Below are 20678 nucleotides of genomic sequence, written 5' to 3'. Positions count from 1 at the left end.
ATAATTAGACTTTTTTTTTTTTACCAAAAATTAAACTTTTAAAAGGAGCAATGTCCTAATGAAGGTGTATAGTTCTTAGACATTATAATTTGGGATTCTCCTGATTAAACTATTTTTAAAGCTCTCTTTCTATGACCCCACTCTAAGTTTGAGACATAGATTTTTTCAGTGTTTCTTCAGCTGACAGCTTCTGATTCATGCTTTATTGTTATTGTTTCAACATTATCTTTAAACCTTATTTGCAAGTATAATTCATAATTGTCTCTAAAATACTCAGATAACATGTCAAACAAGACAAAAAAAAACTTAAATAGCTCTAACCTTAGTTCTCTGTACCTGTTATAGTTTGCAAAGGAGAAAACATCGCCAATTTTAATTTCCCAATTTAAGTAATGAATACAATGTGTTTATAGGTGATGACAGTCTTAAAAGCCATTACTGTGACTGATATTTTATTAACGCTGCATGGCTATGATTCTATTAGGACTTTTACCATAGGTACCATGCTGATATCTTTACAAAAGTAATTCATTAATCTAGTTTAACCCTGTAGAAGATGTATTGATTATCCCAAAATACAGATGAGGAAATTGAAGTTTAGAATGGTTCCATAATTTGCTAAGTCACACAATTTGTGCCAACCAGCTGATTATGGGGGGAAAGTAGAATTGCTATGAATCTTACCTCCATACGACCCCATGACCAAGCAGAAGTCTATTCGTCTCACAAACTTATGTCCCAGCTGGGACAGTAGTGGCTAAACCACTTGTAAGTCCCAGATTTTACCTGACAAACTCATTTTACCTGACAGAGAAGAAGAAATGAGGATTGGAATGATTTTTTTACAAAAGAGAGAGAGCTTAGTTGTCACCCGTAAGATAAGAGCACTATCTTTAAATGCCCAGCTTCTGTGTGATGACAACCATCACTCTGTGGTAACTTCCTGCACTACAAAGTTCTACACTCCAGCAATTAAAAATAAAATATGTCCTTTAAGAACAGGAAGCCAATTATTTATTTGAGTATATTATTTTTCTTCAACAAATTGGCAGTTAGTAAATTATGTAGTAGATTCGGTGACCTTAAGGAGTAAAAAATTCCCTTTGGAAAAGTAATTATTGCCCTGTGAGGTGGGAAGTGGATCAGAGCAATGAAAATCTCAGAAACAGCTAACTGAAGTGAAATGGCAACACTGCTGCAATATAATGAGACTAAAACATATCAAGGTTCTTGTCAATGAAAAACCACTTTTTTTGTCAAGCATTAGTCAGAGGGAAACTCAACACACACATCTAAAGAGCTCAAACGACAGGAAGTGGTGGTCAGCCTTTTCCCATCTGCTCTTCAAACTCAAAGAAGGGCATTACTTTCACAAAGCTAATGTATTCTTCGGTAATGTCTGTTCATCATGTCTACCACAGCAGCATCCAAACAGCTCACATGTGATTTCTTAATGGGGCCTATCGTGGAAACAGTGATACTCCTCCCCTGACCAAAACCACAGCAAGTTGCCAAGCTCAGGAAAATGTAAGGCGTCATGCTTACCCAGCCCCTCATGGATCCCAGTCTTGTCTTTAGAGTGCTTCCTTTTCCCTCGTTGCTCCAGGCATGGAAGGCCTATTTTTTCTAAATATATCTTCTTGTTGATGAAGAGGAAGAGAACAACCAGAAGAACAATAAAGACCCCAACTGCTGATAGGAAGCCAATGGCTTCAGGAGGAACTGGCAAGAGAGCACAAAAGAAAAAAAAAACATCATCACAATTAAAGTAAACCAACTTTTACTTCTAACTGATCAAAGTTTATATTTATTAATTAAAGTGGCAAATACTCTACAAGTCTTAACACTTGCTGGCAGTTCCAGGACTGTGTACAGGAAAAAGGAAAAAAAAACAATTGTTGCTCAGTACATCCCGCTAGGCTGGTTCTTCAGATGACAGACCTCACTATTCTTTTGCACTTGTGCTTTCTTCCTATCCTCAGCCTAATATTCAGCTTCAAACACACAAACTACAGGAGATATATCTGTTAAATGGGTTGAGCTGGAAATGGTTGATCAGTGTTTTAAAAGCAAATCCCTGGAAAACACAGCTGCCCAAAGCTTAAAAGATAATCTCTTGAGACAAACTTTCAGACATCTTCCTTTCAATATTTGCAGTTGGAGAAAAAAATCATTTCCTGGATATAGTTTTGCAAACCCAACTATGCAATATGATGATTATCATTATCAATGGAGACAAGAAAATTCCTAATCCATGCCATCAGTGTAAGAAATTGGAAATATATTTTGGCTGGTAATATTTTAGAAACCTGATAAATGAAATTTTATCTTCTTCCTCCTCTTCATCAAAATATCCTGAGTTTTATTTGACCTTGGTTAAGTGCTACCCAATATACCTTAAAGAGTTCCAGCCACTGAATTCAGCTATGAAGTGCAAATAGCAGGGAGACTAGAACTAATTTAGGAATTTTTTTTAACTAATTCAGGATTGAGGGAAGATTCGTCTAAGGAAATGACATTTGGGCCAAGACATTACTCAGTAAAGAAATCCAGAAAGCAAATTATTAAGGAATTAATTACAGAGCAGGTGTCAATAGAGTTATTTAAGGGAGTTGAGTATATGTGAAAACTTATTAAAATGAATCTCCTAAAATGCAGCTTTAATCCTTTGGCAGGTTTAATATGTAGACTAATAAATATGAAGGGATAATATTTACCTCACCCTACCATCCAGATACCAGAGAAAGGATGAATCAAACCGGTTCCAATGCCATGAAAAGATAAAGAAAATAAATGGTACTGCCTCACAGAACCAATCCAGTGGCAAGCCAATGAAAGAATAAACAAAGATAATAGCTTGGTAGTCTGCAAAATGATAATAGTGTCTGCTATCAAAGCCAACATTTACCATGAAAAAAAAGTATGCACATATTGATTATTCTCTCTGTCTTTAGAGGCAGCATAGGTAGTAGTGCTTACTGGCATGGATTCAGCAATTATACTGCCTGAGAGAAAATCACACTCTGCCACTTATTATCTGTGTGGCCTTGAGCAAATTATTTAACCTCTCTGTGCTTCAGTTTCCTAAGCAACAAGAGGACATAATAAATATAGCTATATAAAAGATTAAATGTGTTAACACATGGAAAATAATCAGTGTGGCACCTGACATATAGTGATTTCTCCAACAGAAATAACCATCTTCCCCAACATCATCATCATCATCATCATCATCATCATCATCATCATCATCATCTTTGAAGAGCTGTTAAAATATCTAGGAGCAGTAATTTGAAAAGATACATGCACCTCTATGTTTATTGCAGCATTATTTAAAATACCTAAGATAAGGAAGCTACCCAAGTATTCATCGATTGATAAATGGATAAAGAGGATATGGTATATATACCAAATGGAACGTTACTCAGCCATAAAAAAGAATGAGGCCTTGCATTTACAACAACATGGATGGACCTAGACGGTATTATGCTAAGTGAAATAAGTCAGACTAAGAAAGACAAATACCATATGACTTCACTTATATGTGGTATCTAAAAAACAAAACAAACAAAAAAGCAGAAATAGACCCATAAATGCAAAGACAACTGATGGTTGCCAGATGGGAGGGGTTGGGGGTGGGCCAAGTGGGTGGAGGTGAGTGGGAGGTTCAGGCTTCCACTTATGGAATATATAAGTCAGGGGGATGAAAGGTACAGCCTAAGGAATATATTCAGTGGTATTATAATAGCATTGTATGGTGACAGATGGTAGCTACACTTGTGGTGAGCATGACATAATGTATAAACTTGTCAAATCACTATGTTGTACACCTGAAACTAACATAACATTTATATGAACTAAACTTTAATTAAAAAAAAATATCTAGCAGTGGAGCCTGGGTGACTCAGTCAGTTAAGTCTCTGACTTTAGCTCAAGTCATGATCTCAGGGTCCTGAGATGGTCTGGCTCATGCTCAGCAGATATTCTCTTATCCCTCTGTCTCCTCTCCCACTCACTCATTCTCTCTTTGTCTCTCTCTGTCTCTCTCTGTCTCTGTCTCTCTCTCTCTCAAGCAAATAAATAAAATATTTTTTTAAATGTCTAGCAGCAAACATGGTATGTATGCACTGCTTTGTGCAGTCTGTGCTCTGGACCCTATCTCCATCCCGTTCATCAAAACAATTACCTCTCTCTGTGTTTGCCCCTCATTCATGTATTTTCAACTACTTCCCCTTATAAATACATCTTTCTCACCTGCATTAATCTACAAAAAGCCCACAGCAAATATCATTCTCAATGGGGAAGCACTGGGAGCCTTTCCCCCAAGATCAGGAACAAGACAGGGATGTCCACTCTCACCACTGCTATTCAACATAGTACTGGAAGTCCTAGCCTCAGCAATCAGACAACAAAAAGACATTAAAGGCATTCAAATTGGCAAAGAAGAAGTCAAACTCTCCCTCTTCGCTGATGACATGATACTCTACATAGAAAACCCAAAAGCCTCCACCGCAAGATTGCTAGAACTCATACAGCAATTTGGTAGCGTGGCAGGATACAAAATCAATGCCCAGAAATCAGTGGCATTTCTATACACTAACAATGAGACTGAAGAAAGAGAAATTAAGGAGTCAATCCCATTTACAACTGCACCCAAAAGCATAAGATACCTAGGAATAAACCTCACCAAAGAAGTAAAGGATCTATACCCTCAAAACTATAGAACTTCTGAAAGAAATTGAGGAAGACACAAAGAGATGGAAAAATATTCCATGCTCATGGATTAGCAGAATTAATATTGTGAAAATGTCAATGGTACCCAGGGCAATTTACACGTTTAATGCAATCCCTATCAAAATACCATGGACTTTCTTCAGAGAGTTAGAACAAATTATTTTGAGATGTGTGTGGAATCAGAAAAGACCCCGAATAGCCAGAGGAATTTTAAAAAAGAAAACCATATCTGGGGGCATCACAATGCCAGATTTCAGGGTGTACTACAAAGCTGTGGTCATCAAGACAGTGTGGTACTGGCACAAAAACAGACACATAGATCAATGGAACAGAATAGAGAACCCAGAAGTGGACCCTCAACTTTATGGTCAACTAATATTCGATACAGGAGGAAAGACTATCCATTGGAAGAAAGACAGTCTCTTCAATAAATGGTGCTGGGAAAATTGGACATCCACATGCAGAAGAATGAAACTAGACCACTCTCTTTCACCATACACAAAGATAAACTCAAAATGGATGAAAGATCTAAATGTGAGACAAGAGTCCATCAAAATCCTAGAGAAGAACACAGGCAACACCCTTTTTGAACTCGGCCACAGTAACTTCTTGCAAGATACATCCATGAAGGCAAAAGAAACAAAAGCAAAAATGAACTATTGGGACTTCATCAAGATAAGAAGCTTTTGCACAGCAAAGGATACAGTCAACAAAACTAAAAGACAACCGACAGAATGGGAGAAGATATTTGCAAATGACATATCAGATAAAGGGCTAGTTTCCAAGATCTATAAAGAACTTCTTAAACTCAACACCAAAGAAACAAACAATCCAATCATGAAATGGGCAAAAGACATGAAGAGAAATCTCACAGAGGAAGACATAGACATGGCCAACATGCATATGAGAAAATGCTCTACATCACTTGCCATCAGGGAAATACAAATCAAAACCACAATGAGATACCACCTCACACCAATGAGAATGGGGCAAATTAACAAGGCAGGAAACAACAAATGTTGGAGAGGATGCGGAGAAAAGGGAACCCTCTTACACTGTTGGTGGGAATGTGAACTGGTGCAGCCACTCTGGAAAACTGTGTGGAGGTTCCTCAAAGAATTAAAAATAGACCTGCCCTACGACCCAGCAATTGCACTGTTGGGGATTTACCCCAAAGATACAGATGCAATGAAATGCCGGGACACCTGCACCCCGATGTTTATAGCAGCAATGGCCACAATAGCCAAACTGTGGAAGGAGCCTCGGTGTCCATCAAAAGATGAGTGGATAAAGAAGATGTGGTTTATGTATACAATGGAATATTACTCAGCTATTAGAAATGACAAATACCCACCATTTGCTTTAACGTGGATGGAACTGGAGGGTATTATGCTGAGTGAAGTAAGTCAATTGGAGAAGGACAAACATTATATGTTCTCATTCATTTAGGGAATACAAATAATAGTGAAAGGGAATATAAGGGAAGGGAGAAGAAATGTGTGGGAAATATCAGAAAGGGAGACAGAACGTAAAGACTGCTAACTCTGGGAAACGAACTAGGGGTGGTAGAAGGGGAGGAGGGCGGGGGGTGGGAGTGAATGGGTGACGGGCACTGGGGGTTATTCTGTATGTTAGTAAATTGAACACCAATAAAAAATAAATTAAAAAAAACAATTTTCAAATAAGACATAATTTTATAAGAACAGGGACTGTGCTTCGGTGACTCATTGCACTCTCAGCAGCCAACATAGGGTGGGTACTCATAAATATTTGATACCTAAATAAATGTTGAACTCCTCTTTGTTTAACACATTGATTAATGTAACTATTAATGTAACTATCAATGAAAACTTCTGGAAAGAAAAGATAAACTTCAAGTGGGTCAGTAACACTAAGCAACACAGGATATGATTTACATAATATTCAGTCTTAGAAAAGAGAGTTTATCTATCATTCATAAGCAGAAACATTTGGACCTAATGTCATTCATTAATGAAACGAATTTTTTATTTTTGTACAAGTATATTTTTCCATTAGAAAGCAACATGAGGCTCATTACATAAAATCTGCAAAATATAGAAAAAATTAAGACAACCATCATTAAGATTTTTGTACTTCCTTCCAGTCATTTTGACTACTGGGAAAATACTAAATTGTCTATATTGATTTTACCTTTTTGGTTCATAAAACATTTTTACTAGATTAAAAGTTCTATTATTTTTAGAGATGTTAGATAAAAAATGATTCATTCATGTAGTAGAATATTTTGATAACAACGAAAATGTAAAAGAAAAGATCATATGGAATCTTACCACCCATCACTGTTAACCTTTTTTCTTACAAATTTTTAACTATCTTTATCATCACTGAAATACTATTTGATATGCTGATATTAATGCACTTAATATAAAAATACAGATTTCAGAATGGAAACAACATGAAGTTATTCAATATAATATCCAAAGATGCAAAAAAATGAGGGAACAAACCCTTTTGTTCCTCAATATAACTTTGTTTTTTGGAGATGAAAATATTTCTGTTAGCAATAATTCTGGTAGCAGGGCAGCCCAGGTGGCTCAGCGGTTTAGCACCACCTTCAGCTCAGGGCCTGATCCTGCATGGAGCCTGCTTCTCCCTCTGCCTGTGTCTCTGCCTCTCTCTCTGTGTCTCTCATGAATAAATAAATAAAATCTTTAAAAAAAATAATTCTGGTAGCAGTGAGTTAACTATAGATAGGTATAAAATTCTAAAGTCTCAATATCTTTTTCTCCCAAAAGCTGGGTAGATATTGCTCCATTACGTTTATCTTTAATGTTTAAAATAAGTGTGATTCTATAGCTTACTTTTTTTTTTTTCTACTTTTTGAATGGGCAACAGAATGTTTTGGTCAAAATGTTGCTAGAATATTTTAATGCAAAAATTTTACCAGAAGGTGTCTCTTTGTGGGCATCTTCTGTTGATTTTTTTCCTAGAACCCAGATTTTCTACCCAAATGTCCATGGCTTTTGTAAAGCTTGGGAGAGTTTTCTTCAGTTACGTCTTTGGCAGTTTCTTCTATTGAACTGTTCTTGTTTCTATATTAAACTGGGTATTTCTTTGGCTACCAACTTCAAGTTTTTCCCTCTGTTTTTTTTTTCTTATGCTTTCTGATAGATCTTCTTAAATACAGACTATACATTTTCACTCAAGTAAATAGGTGAAAGTATGCTCTTAACCACTATGCCATACTCATTACTGTAAACCCTGAATATCTCAGTTAGTGCCACATGGGGGGAAGATATTATCTTTTTCCCTCCTTTCAAGTTGGATGGTGGAAAACTCTAGGAATAAGTACACATCTGGCTAAAGCAGAGAGAAAGCTGATTTTGGCAAGTTTGGCTATTTCAAGAGTTCATGTGCATCCTAGAATCTATCGATTCTAATTTCATCTTTTTGCTATGTGTTTATCAGTACTACGTGGAAAGTCTGAACAGGTTCATGAGGGGTTGCTAGAGAAATGCTATGTTAAACTGTAGGTCAGCTTATGTGCTTTCTACACGAGCTTTCTTCTTACATGGCTAAGAAGTTGACAGTGATCGCAGACTTGTAACAATTGCTTTACCAAGGTTCCACACAAACTTTCCTTTTTAAAGGTGACTTAAAATTCCAACCATAATCTAGCAATTCCACCTCTGGTATATAATCAAGAGAACTGAAAATATACATTCACACAAAAATGTGTTCATGAATGTTTGTAACAGTATTATTCATAACACCCAAAAGGTAGACATAGCCCAAATGTCCATCAACTGATAAACAAAATGTGATACAGTTAAACATTCTGCAGTGAAAAAATGAAGTGGTGATACATGCTGCAACATGGATGAATCTGGAAAGCATGCTAACTGAAAGAAGTCAGATACAAAAGGCCACATAAAGTACAATCCCATTAAATGAAATGTCCAGAATAGGCAAATCCATAGAGACAGTAAGGATATTATCTGTTCCCAGAAGGTTGGAGAAGGGAAGAAGTTAGTGGTGTCTACAAATGGGTATGGGTTTTCTTTCTGAGGTAGTGAAAGTACTCTGGAATTAGTTAGTGGTGATGGTTGTGCAACTTTGTGAATATACTAAAAACTACTGGCTTCTACACTTTAAAAGGGTGTTAATTTTATAGAACATAGATTTTATCTCAAAAAGTTAAAAATGCAAATATGTCATTTTAATAATGACTGGAAGGAAATATGAAAAGAATTATAATAATTTTCTTCAATTTGGTTTGAAAGTGACTTTCTTCATGTTTAAACATTCTGTAATTTTATTATTCAATATGTAGAATTAAAAATAAAGTTTAAATATTATAGGTTATGAGAACTGGAGTCAGCACAGCTCTACCCTCAATGTGTAACACTGAACACAGCAAGCCAACAGTTCTATCAGTATAAGCCAAGGAGGGTTTGATGCTGCATTTGGGTCTAAACAAAATTAGAGACTTTGGCAGGGAAGCTTAAATTCATTTTACATCCCATATATACAAATGCTATAGTGAAGAACAAGCATTACATGTATCATCTGCTATAGATGACAAGGGCACATATGTCAAGAAACTTAAGTGCCATCTGCAAAGTAACTCATCTAATTATTCCAGTAATTACTAAATTGGAAATCAGATGGCTATGAAGTTTGGTCACATAGTTTATATTGAAAACTTCCTTAAAGTTAAATATATCTCTCATGTTCCACTGGATAGCCCCATCTGTTGATTTTCAAGCAATGGCTCAAGAAGATAGAGCAAACAGTGACATAAATAGGGAAGTCTCTGCATGTCACACAGTCACTAGATGTTTGTAAATTTCTTTCCGTGGTTGTTGAAAAGGTTAAAAAATAAGGCTAACCAACTACAGCCATTTGACTCACAAGAGCTAGAAATAAGATGGGAGGAAGCTGAAAATTTATTCAACAGAATGGTAAGGGGAATCCAGATTAACTGAGCAATGACAATAGAAATAATTTAAAAGTAAAGTTATAATTTCTCAGGAATAAACTCTCTTGACATCACTTTGAGGAACATGAGGAATCTCAAAAACATGAGGAAAGGGCAGCTCAGGTTGCTCAGTGGTTTAGTGCCACCTTTAGCCCAGGGCCTGATCCTGGAGACCCAGGATCGAGTCCCATTTCAGGCTCCCTACATGGAACCTGCTTCTCCCTCTGCCTGTGTCTCTGCCTCTCAATCTGTGTCTCCATGAATAAACAAAATCTTAAAACACACACACACACATACACACAAGGAAAGCCCGAAAAAAATCTAAAACTCTACTCACTTATACAACCCTACTCTCTTTGAGTGTCCTTCAACCTGGAAGCCCTGTTTTCAGAGATATAATTTCAATTTCACTCATCCCTGTAAAAAGTAGCATGACTTTAAACTTGTTTTTATTATATTCTTAAGCATGGTTATGCAAAAAAGTCCCTGACTTGAGCCTAAGCTTGTTTACCTTAGAATTCTGGGATAAATCTAATGCACAGCACAGTGATTACAAACAGTGCTATTAATAAACCTCAAAGTTGCTAAGAATCTAGATCTTAATTGTTCCCACTGCAAAAAAAAAAAAAAAAGATAATTATGTGACATAAGAGATGAGTTAGCCAATGGTACAGTGGTAATCATATTGCAAAATATAAATGTATCAAATCAACCCATTGTACACCTTAAACTTATACAATGTTGTATGTCAATTATATCTCAAGAAGAGTACATTGAAAAAAGAATTCAGGATTGTCTGGGTATGGCTACATCCTCTTCCAGGGATCCATCCACCTAGGGCTTGAGAAGCTTCCCAGGAAGGACAGTGAACAAGGTCAGAGTAAAGGTAAACTGAGTATTGCACAGGTTTAGCACAGGTCTACCAGTCGGGTTGACCCAAGCCAGGATTCTAGGGTGAAGAAGTGACAATAAAAGCTATTGTGTTAGATATCGGAGGCTTTGGCAAACAAGGAGATGTCTTCAAGGCCAATTTTGGGATAATAAAAGTTGAAGCCTGGGACACCTGGGTGGCTCAGTTGGTTAAATGTCCAACTCTTGATCTCAGCTCATGTCTCAGGGTTGTGAGTTGAAACCCCACATTGGGCTGTACAAAAGAATTGAGACCTTTGACCTATAGTTTATGCTCAGACTTTCTTTGCAACTACCAAAAAGAACAGAACGTAGAAAAAGAGAAACTTTTTAAGAGTTGAACACCAATTTGCCAACTCCATAGATAGATACTTCAGTGCACAAATTTAAAATATACATACAATTAGACTCATTTATATCATTAGATGTGTTTTTACAATAAACTATGAAATTAGGGATGCCTGCATGGCTCAGTAGTTGAGCATCTGCCTTTGATCTTGGTCCCGGGGTACCAGGATCAAGTCCCACAACAGGCTCCCCACAAGGAGTCTGCTTCTTCCTCTGCCTATGTCTCTGCCTCTCTCTGTGTGTCTCTCACAAATAAATAAATAAAAACATTTTAAAAAATCAACTATGAAATTAGTCACTTTTAAAAATTAGCATAGAACAACTTAAACTGAGGGTTTAATTTTCCTTTTTTTCCTTTGATAATGCTTCCAGAACTAAAAATATTAATAATGATATAAGAACAAAGGCTTTGATACTTAGCATATTATGTTTCCATGTCTAAATTTAAGGCTAGTTATTATAACCTCAACAATCTTCATGGATAGTCAATAATTTTTCTAAAACTTCCTAGGCCTATGAAATATAAAATATTTTACATAAAATTTATATATTTAAAGAAAAATGGGTAGTTCCACTTAAATTTTCTTCCCAGTAATAGCTAACCAGGATATGTTAACCACATATTCAAACAAATCCTTTGGAAGGAAAAAATAGACCTTTCAAAAAATGGCTTAATGAAATCTAAGTGAGATTTTAACATGTTCCAAAATAAAACATAGCAACATATGGAGTCACTAGCAACCAATCATTTCTCAAAACAGTTAAGAATACAGCATTTGGGGGTATACATGGTGTGCTATCTTTAATATAATAATATATGTGTGTTGAAATGTGTTCATCTTCTTCTGAGAATTAAGTAACCTAACCTGCCTGCTTTACATGTTTAAAATGTTAATTCTCCTTTAGCATTCACAGACACACACATACACACACACACAAACACACATGCACACACTTCTAGAAGCCAAGAATCATCAGCAATCTTGCTCTCCTTTCCCTTCATGCTCAGATGGTTAGCTCAGAAGCAGCATTTAATGATGAAAGTGGGTGAAGTGCACCAATAGGTCCATGGAAGGAATCTTTGAGACTTTTTTCACTTTTTTTTCTGAGTTTCCCGGAACACTTAGCTACTCTTCACTGTCTTCGATCTCTCTATTTCCCCACATCTTCCCAGATGAGGAAGAGGACAGAAAATCAAAAGGAACTAGATAATGTTGATGATTTATAAGGCTACCATCAACATTTTTGTATTGTTGGATTTTTAATGGCATAATTATGTTGCTGAATTTAACTGAGTAATGTATGGTCATTGTACAATTTAGATGTCATTTGCCAAGTAAAAGCAATCAGCTAGCATGGATATAATTCATTATAACTTTAACATTCCTGAATTTAATATAATTATATGACAAAATTAGGAACATATGCCCAATGAAAGTATGTCATGTTGAAACATCAGAGAATATACATGTATATCATTTTGTTTGAATGGTTGTTGAATCAATGTGGCAATTTAGCTTTCAAGCACAAAGAGAATATTTTTATAAATGAGAGAAATTGAGAGACAAGTCTACTTCAGGCAGACAAAATATCGGAAGAAAGATATCCAACTTTCTTCAACTCTCCAAAACAAATGCATTTGGAAAGCATTTGGAGTGAAATGTAATTCTGATTTGTTTATAACTTCTTTATTTTTCAACTCACAGAATACTGCCCACACAGTGAGACTGAAGTTTTAACAAAATTGTTTTTTACCAACCAATACCCTCAAAAAAAAAAAAAAAAAAAAAAAAGATTTGCTTGAAGTCTAGCACAGTTAAATTTTTTCAAAGATTATTATAAAGACTTCAATTTTTAACTTTTTAAAAGAGATGTTATTTATTTATTTGAGAGAGCACATGTACAAGCAGGAGGAACAGCAGGCTCCTGGATCAAGCCTGACATGGGGCTCGATCCCAGGACCCTGGGATCATGACCTGAGCCAAAGGTAAATGCTTAACCAATTGAGCCACCCAGGTGCCCCCAAGTTTTAACTTTTGATCTCAAGAAGTAGAATGTAGAGCTTTATGCTCAAAAACTAAGCAGCATATAGGACATCAGAAATAGGATGAAGATTTAAATGCCCAGTTTCTCAGACAATACATTTTTGTGTATTCAGAAAGTTATCCATCCACAGAGATACAAGTTTACCCTGTTAGTGAGAATTTGCTGGGAACACTGAAAATCCACTGACATTTCAGCTAAGAGCATAAAGTATAGTTCTAACAATAAAATCAATTATCTAGCATCAGCATCCCTGTCTAAAGTTCAGACCACATGCAACCATTTAGGTAACAACATTGAATAAAATTATAATTGTATTCAAATAAAATAGCTATCTTTTACCTATTCTTCTTCTGTAGTAGAAACTTAGTTTCTCTGGAATTAATTTCTGAATAAAAACCCCTTTCCAAAACAGATGGGAATCTAATCGATTCTCATATTTCTCTAATAGAAGCATTTACTGGCTCTTTTTTAATTATAAAAAATAAGGAAAAAAGAAAAAAACAGCATAAATTGTCTGTTTTACTGTCTGTGCTAATTTCATTTCATTATATCCTTGGAGTAAGCTATTATTTTCCCACTGGTTCCCATGGCATTCTTCATTATCAGCTGCTAATTGTCTAGCATTCACATAGGACTGTGAACCACGTAGGCTGCTGCGTGGGCTGAAGTTCTAGGGGAAGCTGAACAGCAAAAGGATTCTGCATTGTTATTATTGTGACACATTAGAAAGTTTCCACCCACTTACGTGCCCACATCACTCTGCTGCATAGCGTCCCTACCCAGAAGGGCCATGTACTAAAACACGGGAGGCCATCTGCACCAGGCATTCCACTTGGTAATTACTGCACATCAAGGGAAGAGTACACGGGGTCAAACCGTTGTAGGTACAGAAGCCAGAGGTCTGGCTCCATGTGGTAGCCATGAGTATTGATCTTAAAACACAACTATAATAGGTCTTTCTAAAAGGCTCCCTTTATTCCCAGCCTTGAGCATAAGTACCTAACACGGGCCAATTACTCCTTCAAACGTCTCCTCATTTACCCTTCCAAAATCAAGGCCAATTTAGAGATTTAAACATTTTTTGAAAGATGCAAAAATGTCAGAGACTTTTAAGTAAATTTTGAGATGCACTGCTCCTTGACATTATTCCCAACAGAGGCTTGAGTATCTGGAGCTAATTACATTTGACCTTATAAATTCAGAATGTGCCAAACAAAAGCTATTAGAAGAGCCAAACAACATGCAACATTTTACACATTTAGGTCAAGAGGGAGTTGTGAAAGTCTCTTAATTAGCAAAGCAAACAAGGACTATAAAAGTAGGGCTTTGAGGCACAGAAGATAGTGTTTTATTCTAGTGCTTTGCAGGCACCATGTTGCAAAGTCTTGTGGAACAAAGCTCTGATTTCATAGTGCGCTATGCACTGATCACTTTTACCAGAAAAGTGTGGCCCTTGAAACACCTGTGTCTCCTCCAGGCACACTTTCTTAGGGTAAGTGCTACCCTCACCAGATCAGAATCACAGGGAGCTAAATTTCTTTTGTGGGCTAACCAGGATCCTTCTGACATTGTAAAACATGAAAGAGATAGGATGATGGGTTCAAGCTGAACCTCAATTATTGGTACATCCTTGTGAGGCCACCACAGTCTGATACTATTCCAGGGTTTAAGAATATGATATTTAAAGTTTACCATGAGACGCTCAGACTCTTGAGGACTAGTTCATTGTAGTTAAATCAACCAGAGGCTAAAAGCACAAAGGCAAAGTAGATACAAAAAAGCTTTTGGACCTTAGTTAAGGAGATTCAGGTCCAGCACTATACTACCTAATTCTATATCCCAAGGTGATGTGAGGTCCTGAAGGGAGGACTGTGTGACATCTATGTGCTTTTCCGCCAATAAGGTATGTGACAAATCAGAACCCCAACCTTTTTATTATCATGGTTATTCCTGGCCCAGGAACTACAACCAACTTTGTATCTATAGAACTACAGCCAATCTTACATCTGGTAGTTGGCCACTTAAGATGAAACTATGGGTCAAAGGTTGCCTGGTGAGCAAGAAAAAAAGAGCATGAAAAGTAGGGTCTTTCTGAGGCCTATTTCCACCCCTGAATGATTTAAATTACTTAGGTACCTTCTCACAAAGACACTCTTGCTCAGATCCCAGAATAGTCCTTTAAAATCAGAATGCCCAAACCTCTGGGCAGAGCTAGAACCCACATCACACATCTTTGCTCTTCAACTTTTCTTTCTACATGCCTAAGTCATCACCAGAATTTTCCAATTTAGGCTTTGCTTCTTATCACTTCACCCACTCTCTCAGAGCTCCACTTCTCTGCTCACGTCTCAGAGTTTTTTATTCTTTAAGATTCTGTGTTTGGGTTCCAGTCCTTCATATATTTTGTGTATTCTCATGACTTCAGCTGTCATTGAGGGTTACTAAGTATGTGTCTATAAGCCAAAACTCTAATTTGACACAAATATCTCTTCCAGGATATCCTGCAGGCATTCCCAAAACTACCAAGCCTAGTACTTAACTCATTATCCTTTTCAAAAGCCTTCTGAAATCTCAAAAATCTTCACCATTCCATTCTTAGTTCAGTGCTTAAGTCAGATTCTTATCAGGCTGAACCTCTACAAAGATTACAAATTGAGGGGATCCCTGGGTGGCCCAGCGGTTTGGCACCTGCCTTTGGTCCGGGGCGTGATCCTAGGGTTCCGGGATTGAGTCCCACTTTGGGCTCCCAGCATAGAGCCTGCTTCTCCCTCTGCCTGTGTCTCTGCCTCTCTCTCTCTCTCTCTCTCTCTCTCTCTTTCTATCATGAATAAAGAAATAAATAAAATCGTTAAAAAAATTACAAATTGATGTCATCTGCCTTCCCTGTCTCCCTTCCCTTCCCTCCCCTTCCCCCTCCCCTTCCCCCTTTCCCCTTCCCCCTTTTCTTTCCTTCTTTCCTTCCACCCTCCCTGATATTTTTTATTAAAGCCTAGTTCAAGTTTTCAACTATTTGATTTCTTAAAAATATAATTTGGGTCTCTGGCAAAACAAGACTTAGCTGGGCTCAGCTACTTTAATAATAAACTTACAGGATAGTGAGGTTCAGATTGAGGTCATTTCATGAATATGGCCGAACATTGATTATTACACATACATACATGTATGCTGGATACTGTCAGATTCCCCACAACACCAACCCATTCTACTAACCCCTAACAGAGTTAGCCATATGAACCACAGACCTACAGTCATGCATAAACGATTCTAGGACTCTCCACAACCTCAAGATCAAAGCTCAAACAATTACCGTAACATCTGAGACTCCCTCCAAATCATCCCAAAACCACCTTTTCAGTCTGGTTACCAAGTACATCTCCCAAGTATACCACTCTTGCCTTTGTCAGATAGATATTCACTGTTCTCTAAGCCTTCGTGTACTTTCAAACCCCTATGTGTTTTCTCAGAATAATCCCTCTCCCTGGAATGACCTTTTCCAAGGTGAAGTCCTGCCCCTCTTGTAAGGACCCACTGGAAAGAACACTCCTCCAGCAAAGCCCACCCCTGTTCCGCCAGGCAGACCTTATGACTGTGCTTTTTGCACAGTGCTTATATCTTTACATCTAACTCACGACGTTGCATCACTGTTTGTTTATTCTAGCTATGATTTCCCACTAGACTGTAAATTCACTGAAACCAAAAGTGGTGTCTTCTTATTCATCTTTATATTCTTGATGCCTTGCTCATAATAGATCCATTATGCATGCTAGCTTAATTAAATTAACAAGTATAACCTCCAAGATTATGTTTTATTTAAATTACTGATGAGTTTATTGCATATAAACTATCACTGAATTAGAGTAGGGAATGAGGAATTCTCTGGAAGAGTCCTACAAAAATAAATTCTGTGTATGGTATGTTCTATCAGCTCCAACAAACATTGTTCTGCCACTCTTTTATTATGTATGGTTTAGGCCCATCAGTGTTCCAGGCCTGCAGTACACTAGCAGATGTGCAGGCTGGGAAAACTATTATCTTAAAGCTGATGATTTAGAAGGAACCCTGGAGGACACTGATTCAAACCTTTATTTTGCAAAAATAAAGGCTAAAGCCCAAACACCCAAAAATAGGGTGGGAGAGCCAAGACGAGAGCCTGGGTTTTCCCATGCATTTGGACAGTTCTGATCTCCCCTCTCTCTGCTGCTTCTCCCTGAAATCCTCTCCTAAAATCACAGCATCTTTGTAGTAGTAGCCTTCTCCCCACCAAAGACCTCCTACATCTCACTCAGTGAAGGAATCTAGTATATAACAAACCTGACAGGCATCTGCATCTGTTCGAACACTTCTGGTGACTGGGAAGCTCACTAATCTGCCAACCAACCCATTCCTTCTTTGTCCACATCTTCTGGGTAGACAGTCTTCTTCACAGAGAAAGCCAGTATCGACCCTGCCAATAGCTGAAGATGGCACTTAGGCCTCCCCAACTTTTCCTCTACCGAAAGGACTGTAAGCTTCTTCAGCTATTCCTCAAAGCATATGGTTGTGACTCTGGATTTTACTTGTTGCCCTCTTCCCCCACAGAATATGACCTAGCTTTAAACAGCTTTGGATTTTGGAAAGAGAACAGAAATAAAGCCTTTGAAAAGAAATGTCCTTTGATGCCTGTATCTCTATTTTTTTCAATGCAAAATTGTCACTTTCTTCAGCTCTGCACAATGTCTGGACAGTAATATGCAGGAGCCATCCACAGAAAACATTAACTGAGAATGTTTTGGTTCTGAACCAGTTTATCTTTGGTAGGGTTGTAAGGATGATAAACTATAATCATTATTGCAAGTCTCCAGGAAAAAAAAACTTTAGGTCTATAATATCCTAGAACATAAGCAAATCAAAAAACTTCTCAGAATGCATTGAAACATCTCAAGACATTCTCTATTTTTTCTCCTTTCAATCCTCATCCCAAGTTTAAGAAAGTAGTCAGTGAAATATCAATTCTAAATCAAAAATATTCTGTACATATCTTTCATAAGATTGCAACTACCTAAACTCCTGCAGAGATTCTGTTTCAGAATCCTACTGTGAGTAGAAAAAGAGAAGAAGAAATTTATCTCTCAGCTTATCTGACATCTCTCCCAGCTAAACTTTCATTATTTCAACCTAGTGGAGTCCTATTTTGATTACACCACTGATATCTCCACTGAAGAGAGTAAAGATTGAATAGAGCCTGTTCTCCCGCCTGGAAAACCAACCTATTTACTGAGCACCCACTCATGACTGCACTGGAGTCTGAACTTCAAAAAGTTTAATAAAGATTTTCAAGGAAGGCTTTATACATGGAAATTTTTTCACACAAAACAAGACTTGAATAAGAGGATATAAAGATCAATTCTTGTAAAATGGGAAAAAATTTAAAGGAGGTTGAGTGACTTAGCAAGAAATGTTCCAACAACCTGACTTTAAAACATTCCATATCCCCATCTATAAGCAGTACCTTATCTTGTTAATAGTTCCAAAATAAAAATAAACCAAAATCTGAAATTATTGTATAATTTACCTAATATATCTTGTCAAATTATAGTGAGATAGTATGCCCTGCCAATTTTTTGAATGTCCTTAATATTGGTAAACAAATTACTTGGTAAGTAATATTTTTGTATATATGGCCAAAGAAGCCTTGCCTGGCAAAGGCAAGGACCCTCCTTTGCCCTTGGATGAATTTCATCTGGCTCCAGATATTTTCTGAAATCTTTGTTGACTTGTTTTTAGATTACCATCTTTAAGATAAATCATTCCAATTGTCCAAACTAGAAATTAAGGGCCTGCCCCACACTTCATTGAGATAGCTGCATCAGCACTTGTGTGGGGAAAGGGAAACATGTATAGCCTTGGTAATGAGGTCCTCCACCTGGTGGGGGGGAGGAGGGAGAAGAGATGGAGACTGGGGAGAAGGCACTAAATGAGCCATTGAACTAAGAAGAAAAAAGGGATTCTGTTTAAGTAGGTAAGGGGAAGCTACAGGCTGCAGCAAGAGAGGACATAATGAGAGGTGCTGAGCAGGAGGTGCTATCTCACAGAAGCAGGAGCAGGAAGGGAGAAGGATCAAGAACTTCTCAAAAAGTCACTAAGGATTACAAAAAGAACCCCAGATTGCAGGGAAGTACAGGGTTATGAATGCAGATTTCAAAGATTACAAAACAAAACTAAACTAAACAAAAACTGCCACCCTTTGCCCAAGACAAAGAATAATCTGAAAGGAAAAGACACTGGAATAGACCTGAATTAGCACTGATTTGTACATGAGTTGGTGCCTTGATGAGGAAGCTGTGAATCTCGGGGCTCTAGGGAATCCTGTGGTGATGGAACATTTCACAAGGGGCCCACTAGGGACTTAAAAGGCCCCCAGCAGCAGCCACCAGAAGGCAGGTCACAGGTACAGGGAGAAGAGTTGATATACATCTAGCATGACCATGATCATGCAGAAGTCCATTTAAACTGAGAAATGGGGAAAAAATAATAATAATAATAATAAACTGAGAAAGGGGGATGCCTGGGTGGCTCAGTGGTTGAGCATCTGCCTTTGGCTCAGTCGTGATCCTGAGGTCCTGGGATCAAGTCCCACATCAGGCTCACTGCAGGGAGCCTGCTTCTCCCTCTGCCTATGTCTCTGCCTCTCTCTCTCTGTGTCTCTCATGAATGAATAAATAAAATCTTAAAAATACAAATAAACTGAGAAAAGTAGAGAAGCTTATCTTCAACACCACCAGAGATGTATTTTTCCTGTGGATCCCAATTAAGACAATAAGAAGAGTCCTACCCCCGCCCATTCTGACAGATCATCCGAACTTCTCCTGGATCATAAAAGTCTCCTGACTCTAAACAGGTGGTACTTGGGCAAGAGAAAGGGGCAAATGTCTCTGCCGAGGCCTGAGCAGCCCCTCCCTTCTGTGGAAACTTGGAGGGCCCACAGTGGCTACATGGGGGAACTGCCCTCCAGGCACGCCTAAGTGGAAGGCAAAGGCTCAAGCAGAGTCTGTTTGGGACTGTTCTAGCAGAATTGCTCCCAAGACAAGCACAACTTGCAGATCTTGTCAACTACTTCTGGTTATCAGTCTAAAAGACAGCTGGTCTGAGGAGGATTCCAGGGAAGGCTGCCCAGCCCTACATGGGTTACAAAAGGGAAGCCTGGCAGGGATGTAATGCAGAAGGAGCCAAGCAAGATCTGAATCTCCAGGGAAGCTACTCAGAGCAAAGGCAAGCAAAATAATAATTATTATAGTTTACACTCACATGGCATTGACCATGTGCCAGGGACTTTATACTCATTTAAAACTTACAATCCTCTGAGGCTGGGACTATTATTATCCTCACTTATCAGATGACCAAAAACAAAAAAACAAAAAAAAACAAAAAAAAACCCTGAGGTTTGGAGAGTAACTTATCCCTAAGTTGCAGAGGAGTGTCAGAGCCAGGATTTGACCCTGGCAATGTGGCAGGAGTCCCCAGTTTTAATCACTCCACTATCCTGCTTCATTGTGGTTTTTCTGAGACTAGAATTCAGTAAACATGCTCAGCAGAGGCTCAGCCCAAAGTCCCAAGTAGAACAAGAATTTAGAAGTGAGGACAGAGGGACGTGGGGCCTCAGTCTCAGCCATCTGATGGGAACAGAGGACACTAGAAATAA

General features: G+C 37.8%; 1 protein-coding gene across 10 annotated transcripts in view; it reads right to left on the bottom strand.

The window, feature by feature from the left end:
• SYT16 (synaptotagmin 16) overlaps positions 1–20678 on the bottom strand; it is a 234343-nt gene that overhangs the window by 119876 nt on the left and 93789 nt on the right. For 8 of the 10 annotated variants that reach the window (XM_077909555.1, XM_077909554.1, XM_077909557.1 and 5 more), the window contains one exon: positions 1546–1722. In XM_077909555.1, coding sequence (XP_077765681.1) covers positions 1546–1722 — 177 coding nt within the window. Of the gene's footprint in view, positions 1–1545; positions 1723–20678 lie in introns of those variants that run through there. The other 2 variants (XM_077909548.1, XM_077909558.1) reach the window with 1 other exon arrangement.

Source organism: Canis aureus, chromosome 9 (genome assembly GCF_053574225.1).
Source record: "Canis aureus isolate CA01 chromosome 9, VMU_Caureus_v.1.0, whole genome shotgun sequence".
NCBI lineage: Eukaryota > Metazoa > Chordata > Mammalia > Carnivora > Canidae > Canis > Canis aureus.
Note: the sequence above shows the minus strand (reverse complement) of the source record. Positions and strands in the feature narration are given on the sequence as shown.